The sequence below is a fragment of the Phaseolus vulgaris genome, chromosome 9, assembly GCF_051622355.1.
Source record: "Phaseolus vulgaris cultivar YP4 chromosome 9, ASM5162235v1, whole genome shotgun sequence".
Taxonomy (NCBI): Eukaryota; Viridiplantae; Streptophyta; class Magnoliopsida; order Fabales; family Fabaceae; genus Phaseolus; species Phaseolus vulgaris.
The window spans coordinates 34,890,572-34,902,229 of NC_143506.1; the positions used below are offsets into that span (position 1 = coordinate 34,890,572).

General features: G+C 35.9%; 1 protein-coding gene across 1 annotated transcript; it reads left to right on the top strand.

The window, feature by feature from the left end:
* The first annotated feature begins 10,478 nt into the window (after positions 1-10,478).
* On the top strand, positions 10,479-10,817 carry LOC150025283 (uncharacterized). Its single transcript, XM_090295707.1, has one exon. It carries the CDS (start codon positions 10,479-10,481, stop codon positions 10,815-10,817), a length of 339 nt encoding a protein of 112 aa, XP_090151833.1.
* The last annotated feature ends 841 nt before the right edge of the window (positions 10,818-11,658 follow it).

An 11,658-nucleotide genomic window follows, 5' to 3' on the forward strand; every position in this document is an offset into this window, starting at 1 on the left:
GGGGCAAGGCCAAGCATTAAATAAAAGAGCATCATTTGATTTACTCTTGTATAGTTGTAGGAGGTGTGGATATTAAATAAAGGAGTGTGAATATGTAAAATAAAGTCACATTATCCATGTGACTTAGGAGAGTAGGTGTAGGTGTAGTTTTTAGGAGGTGTCATAGTAGAAAAAGGTCACACCTCCCATGTGACTTGTTTTTTGTGGGAATTTCAAATGAGTTTTATTTGAATTTTCCCACATATTTTCCAGCACCCTCACACTATAAATAGAGGTGTGGGCTCTTGTAAAATTCATATTGGAATTTGGCTATAGAGAAACTCTACTCAAATTGAGAGAGAATTGCGAGAACTTTGTCTTCTCCTACACCTTGTCTTATCTTGAGTGCCTTGGTTCTCTCAAGTGGCGGCACTTGCTCACTTATCTTGGAGCCTTTCACACTCCAAGTGGCGTGACCACCAACCAAGCTCTTCATCCTCATAAGTTCTTCTCTTCTTCATCTTTTCATTTCATCTACATGTCATACGAAATTTCTAAACATGTTTAGCTTCTTTATGTTCGGCGTTTCACCTTACTTCTAGCTTTGCTTCGGTTCTTCTTCCTTTGCTTTGTTTTTGGTTCGGTACTTTTCAATTTTAAGCAATTCTATTTGGTTCATTTGCTTTTATACACATTTTAATCAGTTCAATTGGCAATAAATGGATATTCCATGTGAGTTTGGTGTTTGGTGCAAGTTTTGGTGAGTTCTTGAAACATAGAACATTGATCCAATTCTATTAAAAGTGTCTATTCTTTCTCCAACTCAAGTTGATTCCATAGAATGTCAAAGAATCATTCATATCTAGCTAGTGGAATCATATCAGTTGAAGACCTCAAAATCTTCTTCACCTTTGTCTACTCCGAATGTGTTTCACCATTGGTCTTCATCTGATTTGTCAAGGCAAGAACTTTATTTATATAGACATCAACAGTCTCTGTGGTATTCATCTGCACCGTTCATATTGGCATTTTAGGGTTTGAAGACGCCCCCTCTTGATCTTGCCATCACCTTTATAATTGGTTGACAAAATGATCCAAGCCTCACTTGTAGTTGTTGCTCCTTCTATTTGCTCAAACGCTCGTCATTCATCCCTTGATGGATGAGATACAAAGCCTTCTTCTCCTTCTTCTTTTGGTCACGATGTGCTACTCGTTGCGCCTCAGTTACATTATCAGCTAATTCAGACACTCCACTCTCAACGACATCCCATAACTCATGATAATCAAACAAAACTCTCATTTGCACACACTACCAATTGTAATTTTTTCCATCAAGGATAGGGACTGATAATTGGGCAGAGTTCATGATAACAGACTGACTGTGGTTGGTGCTCTGGTTTATGCCCATTTCCTCTAGTCGGGTCTTTCTGTGTATGGGCGTATTTTTTTTTATCAGTAAAGAATAAAATTAAATTTAAGAGAGACATTTTAGTGTTTCAATCTTTACAAAAAAAAACTCATCAACCACATAATAAAGAAGACATTCAATACAACACAATCAAGAAAGAAAGAAAAAATTGGTGTGTCGTGGTTGCTGCATAATTATGCAGAAAATACTGGAAGCAGGGCCTAACTTGAAACCATATTGTGTATGGGCGTATGTGTATTGATGTGATTCCACTAGCCACATAGAGAATGATTCTTGACATTCTTAGGAATCACCTTGAGCTGGACATTATTTAGGCACTTTTCTTAGAGTTGGATCAATGTTCTAAGACAAGAACTCACCAAAAACTAGTACCAAATCCCAAACTCATTTGGATGTTCCACATATTGTCAAATTGAACCAAAAGAAATGGAGGAAAGGCAAAAACACTAATTAACAAAACAAAACAGCAAGGTACTGAATCAAAATGCTGGAATTGAAGAAGAAAAGATGAAGAACAGCCAAGAACACAAACGAACCATAGCTACACATTAACAAGCTGAAATTGCCGAACCAAAACAACTAGGAAACAAGCTAAGACAAGGAAATTAACAAGAGAAGAAAGGAAGGAGAAGAGAATGCTCATGAAGATGGAAGAAAGGTTGGATGATCACGCCACTAGAAGTATGGATGCTCCTAGATCAGTGTGCAAGCCGCCAGTTGAGGAAACCATGATCCTTCAAGATAAGACTAGAGAAGAAGGCTCAAAGCTCTCCAATGCTCTCTCAAAATTTGAGTATAGTTTCTTTAGTATAAATCCAAGTCTGAAAAATACAAAGAGAGCACCTCTATTTATAGCCTAAGGTGCTGAAAAACAAAGCTAAGAGAATTCAAAATTCCCTCCTAAACCTATTTAAAACCGGCGCCTAAACCATGCATGAGGAAGGTGTGACCTCTTCCTTCACTTTGGCACCTCCTATTCTACTCCTACACCTATCTACTAATACACCCCCCCCCCCCTCCTAAAGCTCCTAACTAAAGCCTAAAAGATGCTATAACAAAAGAGGTTTCTAATGTTTCCCTCTAAGCACCTTCAGCTAAAGAAATTACAAAAAGAGAAAATAAATGTCCCCTAGCTCCTAAAGCTTTGAACATGCTTCTTGTAATCCTTTGAGGTGGGCTTTGACCTCCATGGGCGTCCTCCATTTGTGCCTCTACCTCTTCTTGATCTTGTTGATTGGCCTCCATGTCCTCTTGAGCTTGATCTCCATCATACTCCCCGAGTTGGAGAGAATTCGACCACAAATTCTGGAGACCTACAGAAAAAGGAGTTAGATCGCTGACATTAAAAGTATGACTACCTAAGAATGTATCAGGCATATCTAACTCATAAGCATTGTCATTAATCCTCTTGAGGACTTGGAAAGGTCCATCCCCTCGAGGCATTAGTTTGGACTTCCTTTGAGTAGGAAAACGATCCTTCCTCAAGTGAAGCCAAACCCAATCGCCCTCATCAAACAACAATGCTTTTCTCCTTTTATTGGCAAGTCCAGCATACTTGCCAACCTTCTTCTCAATTCTCTTCTTGATGTCTTTATGCAAAGTTTCCACAAAAGAAGCCTTTTCATCCCCATCTTTGCACAAGACATCTCCAAGAAGGGGAATAGGAAGAAGATCAAGAGGTGTTAGGGGATTAAACCCATAGACCACCTCAAAAGGAGAATGTGAGGTTGTAGAATTTACTACACGATTATATGCAAACTCAACATGGGGTAGTAAATTCTCCCACACTCTAGGATTCCCCGAAATAAAACATCTCAATAGTTGTCCTAAAGTTCTATTCACCACCTCGGTTTGACCATCAGTTTGTGGGTGGCAAGTGGTAGAAAATAAAAGCTTAGTCTCAAGCTTGCCCCACAAGGTCTTCCAAAAGCGACTCAAGAATTTAGGATCTCTATCGGACACTATAGACCTAGGAATCCCATGTAAGCGAACCACTTCTTGGAAGAAGAGGTTTGCAATATGGCATGCATCATCCACTTTGTGGCAAGGAATAAAGTGAGCCATCTTTGAAAAAAGATCCACTACCACAAAAATGGAGTCCTTTCCCTTTGATGTCTTGGGTAAGCCTAAGATGAAATCCATAGATATATCTACCCAAGGCATTGAAGGGATAGGAAGAGGAGTATATAGACCATGGGGATGCATTTTAGACTTAGCTTTGCGGCAAGCTATGCATTTATCACACAAACTATGAACATGTTTATGCATATGAGGCCAAAAGAAATGTTCATGCAACACATCCAAAGTTTTAGCAACCCCAAAATGTCCCATTAAACCCCCCTCATGAGCTTCTCTAACAAGAGATAATCTAATAAAGCATTGAGGAACACAAAGACGTTTTCCTTTAAAAAGAAAGCCATCTTGAATAAAAAAGTCTTTGTGTCCTCCCTTAAGACACTCTTGATAGATGAGAGAAAAATCAAGGTCATCATGATAAAGTTCCTTAATGTGATCAAAACCAAGATATTGAGAGGTTAAAAGATTTAGCAAAGTGTATCTTCTAGAAAGAGCATCCGCCACAATATTTACTTTGCCTTGCTTGTGTTTGATCACATAAGGAAATTGTTTAATGAATTCCACCCACTTAGCATGCCTCTTGTTAAGTTTGTTTTGGCTTTTCAAATATTTAAGAGATTCATGATCACTATGTATCACAAACTCTTTGGGAAAAAGATAGTGTTGCCAAGTAAACAAAGCCCTAACAAGTGCATATAATTCCTTATCATAGGTGAAATAATTGAGATGACTTCCCTTCAATTTCTCACTAAAATAGGCTATGGGGTGGCCCTCTTGAAGGAGAACAACCCCAATACCTATGCTTGAAGCATCACACTCAATCTCAAATGTCTTAGTGAAATTAGGAAGGGCCAAGATAGGAGCATTTGTCAATTTTTCTTTCAAAGTGTCAAAAGCATTTTGTTGTGCTTCTCCCCAATGAAAAACCACATCCTTTTTCACTATGTCATTGAGTGGTGCGGCAATGGTACCAAAGTTTGGGACAAATCTTCTATAGAAAGAAGCAAGTCCATGAAAACTTCGGACCTCATTTAAAGATTTCGGTGTAGGCCAATTTTGAATGGCCATCACCTTTGTTTTGTCCACATGGACCCCTTTACAACTCACAACAAACCCTAGGAATTCTATATGATCAAGAGCAAACATACATTTAGCAAGGTTAGCATACAAATGTTCCTTCCTAAGCGTTTCTAAAACTTGCCTAACATGCAACCTATGGTCATTCAAAGATAAGCTATAAATGAGAATGTCATCAAAGTAAACAACAACAAACTTACCAATGAAAGGTCTAAGAACATGATGCATGAGGCGCATGAAAGTACTTGGTGCATTAGTTAGGCCAAAAGGCATGACTAACCACTCATATAAACCAAATTTGGTCTTAAAAGTCGTCTTCCATTCATCACCCGGTTTGATACGGATTTGATTGTAGCCGCTTTTAAGATCAATCTTTGAAAGGATTTTGGAACCATGTAATTCATCCAACAAATCATCTAGTCTAGGTATGGGATGCCTATACTTAATTGTTATGTTATTGATGGCCCTACAATCCGAACACATTCGCCATGTGCCATCCTTTTTTGGCACTAAGATGATAGGTATAGCACAAGGACTCATGCTATCTTGCACCCACCATTTATCAATCAAAGCCTCAACTTGTTGGCGAATTTCCTTGGTTTCACTTGGATTGGTCCTATATGCTGGACGATTTGGTAAAGAAGAGCCCAGTATCAAATCAATTTGGTGTTCAATCCCTCTCAAAGGTGGAAGTCCATTTGGAGGATCTTGAAACACATCTTGGAACTCTTCTACCAAATTTTCCAAGCAATGAGGACTATCAACAAGTGATTCTACTCTAAGAGTTCTAGGGATGGCTAAGAAAAGAGGATGATGAGCCACTATTTCCCTTTCAATGTCACGCCTAGACACAAGGAGTGTAGGCTTAGAACTCTTATCTTTTTTATCTTTTTCACTCTCCCTCTTTTTCTTCATGATAACTTGGTCCTCATGGACTTCTCTTGGAGAGAGAGATTTTAAAGTAACCTTGTGACCATGGAATTCAAAAGATAGTTTATTGGTAAAGCCATCATGTAAAACTTTTCTATCAAATTGCCAAGGCCTTCCCAAAAGAACATGAGTGGCTTCCATGGGCACAACATCACATAATACCTCATCTTTGTATTTTCCAATGGAGAAATGGATGAGGACTTGTTTATTAACAATTATTTCTCCTACTTCACTAAGACATTGTAATTTGTAGGGCTTTGTATGAGAGATAGTAGGCAATCCAAGCTTATCTACTATTCTTGTACTAGCCACATTTGCACAACTACCCCCATCCACTATCAAGGAACAAATGTTGTTTTGAATAAGACATCTTGTATGGAAAATATTTTCCCTTTGACTTTCATCAAAAGGTTGTGAAACTTGTCCAAGAAGTCTTCTCACAACTAACAAGTCCCCTTCAAGTGGACATTCGCTCTCTTCCTCACTAGATGCATGAGAATGCAATGAATGCTTAGGAGAATCCGAATCATGCTCACTAACTACAATGCCCTCATGCATGTACATACTTCGTTTGGAAGGACAATTTGCAGCTATATGACCATAACCCATACATTTAAAGCATTTAGTATTGAATGTTCTAGTGGGAGACTTAGGTCTAGAAGTAGATGGCTTAGTTTCCTTGGGTTTGAAAGAAGAATCTTTGGAAGGATGTTTAGAAAAAGAATTTTTGTTTCTCCAAGACTTGGAGTAGTATCCATCATTGGAAGCATTTTTGAAAGAGTTTTTCTTAGCAAGTTGAGCTTCCACCTTCATTGCAAGATGAACTAAAGAGCCCAATGATGAATACTCTTGTAACTCAACAATGTCTTGAATATCCTTCCTAAGACCACTCACAAACCTAGCAATCATAGCTTCCTCACTTTCTTCTAATTCAATTTTAAGCACAAGCGTCTCAAGCTCCTTATAATATTCATCCACATTTAGCGTGCCTTGTTGAAACTGTTGGAGTCTCAACATGAGGTCTTTCCTAAAATGTGGGGGCACAAACCTAGCGCGCATATGATCCTTTAAAGAGTTCCAAGAGTCCACGGGAGGACCCTTGTGATAGATAATGTCCTTTACAATTCCATGCCACCATTTCATGGCATAATCACTAAACTCTAGGGTGGCTAGCTTAAGCTTATGCTCATCTTGGATCTCATGGATCTCAAATATTTGTTCACACTTAGCCTCCCAATCTAAATATACATTAGGATCACTAGAGCCATTAAAACAAGGTAGCTTGACCGAAGGAAGCCTTGACTTTGCATCATGATAGAAGCCATTGTCGTAGTGAGTTCTTTCCCCTTGGTGATGATGTCTTTGTCCATGGACTTGGGGTGGAGTTCTCCTTCTCCTATGCTCATCTTCACGGCCAAAATCATTGGAAAAAAACTCTTGTTGAAGGTCTATGATGCTCATCATGAATTGAAGGAGATGGTCTATCTTGTTGCACCTCCATCTTTTGCAATTTCTCCTCCAACCGTCTAATGGTTCTTTGAGCTTCATGTAATTCACCAAGGATTGAAGCTTTGGAAGGAGAATTCTGCTTGTATGATGCATCACTTGAAAATCCAGCCATTTTGGAAATGAAAAACAGCAAACACACAAAAACAGCAAACAAGTTAAGAAACAAAAATTAGCAAAAACAGTGAGTGTTTTAAGCCAAAATGCCGAAGTGAAATGAGGCAGAAAAAATAGGTCACTCTCAAAGAAATAATGTCCTTGCACCAATCTGATCTTGAGGCCTTGGAATCCTCAAATGAAAGATGTCAAAGCAAGCACACCAATCTCAAAAGCAACCACCACAAAACCAATGAAACAATAAAGACAAACAAGAAAAGGTATAAGCAAGGAAAGGTAATTGCAAAAGGAAAACTATATGTAAGACAAACTCAAAGAGTAAGAATGAAAGACAATCAAGAAAATAAAGAACTCAATGAGAAAAGTAGGCACACAAAAGAATACTTAAGGAAAAGCACTAGAGTAGATGAAGAAAACAAAAATTTAGCTACTGGAAAAAAAAATTTAATGCAAACTGTGCTTGATATTCACTGATTTAACTGGAATGATGTAGGGCGAACTGGATTATGAAATTTAAACCACAGAAACTTCAAGATGTTAACTCAATAATGGCACTGGAATCAATTAAAAACAGCAAGCCAATTAATTGAGATAAATTTTTTAAAATCGCTGTCAGATTACCGTATTCTTTTCGGCAGAATTGTACACTTTTTTTATTTTATTTATCATTTTTTGTGTACTTTGAATTTTTGAATGATTCTTTTTTCTACTCTTTTCTAACACTTTGAATATCACAAATCCAGATTTTCAGAATTTTCCAGTGAGTAAATCAATTGTAATAAGGAAAAACAGTAAGCACTTGTTTTTAGAAACAGAGGAATCCTAATAGGAATAAAAAACAGAATTATGAACTAGCAAAGACATAATGGAAAATGATGTATTGGAACTTGTATAGGTCTAGAATACAAGTATGAACTCAATTCTAAAAAGAAAATGCACAAAGGATCAATATCAATTCAGAAAATTATATGACACTAAAGCAAGAAACAATAAAAAACAATAAAAGTACTACTAGAAGTAATGACAATTATGGACTAACATGACTAAGACAAAACTTGACATGATTACAAAATTAAAAGACATATGACAAAAAGTAACAACAAGTGAAAGGAAGCTTAAGGTAAACTCTAGAAAGGAGAATGCCATTCCAAAAGAGCAACCATACTCATATGAATAATGAGTGCCATAAACCTTTTCACAAGCACTTGGTGTAACAAAAGAAAGACAGCAAGAAAACTCAATTAATACCTAAAACAGAAACTTAAATTGCAAGAAAATTAAAGAGCTCTTGAAATTAAAGTACACACAACTCAACAATTAAACAAGAAGAACCTAAGACTCATGATACCACATGATGTGATTCCACTAGCCACATAGAGAATGATTCTTGACATTCTTAGGAATCACCTTGAGCTGGACATTATTTAGGCACTTTTCTTAGAGTTGGATCAATGTTCTAAGACAAGAACTCACCAAAAACTAGTACCAAATCCCAAACTCATTTGGATGTTCCACATATTGTCAAATTGAACCAAAAGAAATGGAGGAAAGGCAAAAACACTAATTAACAAAACAAAACAGCAAGGTACTGAATCAAAATGCTGGAATTGAAGAAGAAAAGATGAAGAACAGCCAAGAACACAAATGAACCATAGCTACACATTAACAAGCTGAAATCGCCGAACCAAAACAACTAGGAAACAAGCTAAGACAAGGAAATTAACAAGAGAAGAAAGGAAGGAGAAGAGAATGCTCATGAAGATGGAAGAAAGGTTGGATGATCACGCCACTAGAAGTATGGATGCTCCTAGATCAGTGTGCAAGCCGCCACTTGAGGAAACCATGATCCTTCAAGATAAGACTAGAGAAGAAGGCTCAAAGCTCTCCAATGCTCTCTCAAAATTTGAGTATAGTTTCTTTAGTATAAATCCAAGTCTGAAAAATACAAAGAGAGCACCTCTATTTATAGCCTAAGGTGCTGAAAAACAAAGCTAAGAGAATTCAAAATTCCCTCCTAAACCTATTTAAAATCGGCGCCTAAACCATGCATGAGGAAGGTGTGACCTCTTCCTTCACTTTGGCACCTCCTATTCTACTCTTACACCTATCTACTAATACACCCCCCCTCCCTCCTAAAGCTCCTAACTAAAGCCTAAAAGATGCTATAACAAAAGAGGTTTCTAATGTTTCCCTCTAAGCACCTTCAACTAAAGAAATTACAAAAAGAGAAAATAAATGTCCCCTTGCTCCTAAAGCTTTGAACATGCTTCTTGTAATCCTTTGAGGTGGGCTTTGACCTCCATGGGCGTCCTCCATTTGTGCCTCTACCTCTTCTTGATCTTGTTGATTGGCCTCCATGTCCTCTTGTTGATTTGCGTAAGTTAGATGTATTATGTGTGTAAAAATTAAAATTAAATTAATCAAAATTTAGTATTATTTATTATTATTATTAAATTATTATTTGTATATTGAATAATAAAAGTTAGATTATTCATTTATCATATAATCTCTCTCTTAACATTGAATGTTACAGATTTTAGTATCATACGTAATTTATATATAAGAATTGGAATATCATACAATTACATAAATCTCAAAATTCTTTTATAAAAAAACTCTTGTGGTAGGAACTATGATACCCATTAGTTCAGAAATCATTAGTGGTTGGTTTCAGTGTAACATGTAGTAGTAATTTATTACCTTACCAAAGAAGGCAATTTAGAATTCATTATGAAACTGGCTGGCAGAACACGACACACATTATAACATCATAATCTTTACATTGAAACCCCTTTGGTCAGCTCTTATACAATAAATATTCACACTCAAGGTTGTATAACTTAAATAAATATTGACTATAATCACTGTGTTTTGTAAGTATAAAATAATTATATGCGCCATCAACTAATAATAAAACAATTATTAATTAATATATGACTTAGTAGAAGTTATATAAATTTTAACAAATTTGTTATACAAAATAATTACGATTAAATAATGATGTAAAATTTTGTTGTCTAATAAATTTTAAGAACCGCCGTTAAGTGTTATATTATTTAAATGAGAAGTAACATATCTATATTTGTTAAATAGTATTTATTCCCCCGTATAATATAATGATTTTTTTAATTGTCTTACTATTTTTAATCATATCAATTTTATCTTATTTGTACTAAAAAGAAATTAATGTAATCGTTTTTTTGTGAAATTCATGAAGACGACGTGTTGGTTGAAGAGGCTATATGCAGAAGTTTTAGGGCTATAAATAGTCCCTGGTGTTGAGTTGTTAATGATTGAGAATCGATCACATAGAAAAGAAAAGTGTAAGAAAGTGTTGTGACAGGAATTAGGTTTGTTAAGTGAAATGGGTTTGAAGGGTAGTGTTTGTGTTGCTCTGTTCCTCTCTCTGAATCTGCTCTCAGTCTCAATGGTGACCTCTCAAAGATGTCGTATGTATATGGCTGGGTTGAGTGCATGTTCTGGTATGTTGAATATGAGTGTTACAGTGGGGTCAACCTCCGAATGCTGCGACACCCTAGAGGGGATGGGAGTTCATGCTGGTGTTTGCCTTTGCGATGCCGCAAGAGTTAAGATCCTCATTGATATTGACAACAACTTCAACATTCCCATATTATCTCCTCCCATTAACACAATTCTCACTACTTGTGGAATGCCCCACATGGGATCTGCTCAATGTCACTAAATTCCACACCTTATTGAATATCTGAGTCACATGCGATAATGCTTATGTTGTTCTTTTCATTTTGTTTTAGTGTTTTCCGTCTTTCTTTTCCACTCCTTCTTCCACATGCTTCTAATCAAACCCTAAACCCTTCATCACCCTTTCCTTATCCTTATCCTTATGTCACTTCTTTTCTTAACTCCTTTACTTTTTTTTATAAAATATCTTTTCTTTTTAAGACACTTCCTGCATCCTATATAATTCTTCAAACTAAACACAATAATTTAAGTCAAACTTATCTCATAAACACTTACATGAAATATATTAGCTAGGTTGGATTAAATTTAATCCAATTACAAAACAATCTCAACCTAATTTATTTGAATTAGATTGTTTCATGGGTATATATATGAAGATTAAAAAATAAAATATGAAAAAGAATAAACGGTCGGAACTAATTGAAGGAAATAAGAGAAGACAACTGATTGAAGATAATTGGACAAGATTGCAAAACCATTGAGTTGATCTCATTCATTTTGATTTACTTCGATAATATATATATATATAATAAAATTACAATTATTAGAAGCTATAAGATACGAATACTAACAGGCCCGGTAAACTGACCATTAATGCAATAATAACGATAAAATAGTTTAAGGGTAATAAAATCAAAATTAATAATAATAAAATCAGAATTAATAACCAACATAAACAACTTAACAATATGTAAATTATTAATTATTTTATTTGTATTCATGTTTATGCTACAATTAATCTAAAACCAAAGTGTGTTGATGTGAAAAAGTATAAACTAGATTACAAATAAAATGGTTTTACTTCATGATAACAAAGATGTTTT

Excerpts from the sequence above, each read along its gene's own strand:
- LOC150025283 (XM_090295707.1), top strand. The coding sequence starts at position 10,479 with ATGGGTTTGAAGGGTAGTGTTTGTGTTGCTCTGTTCCTCTCTCTGAAT.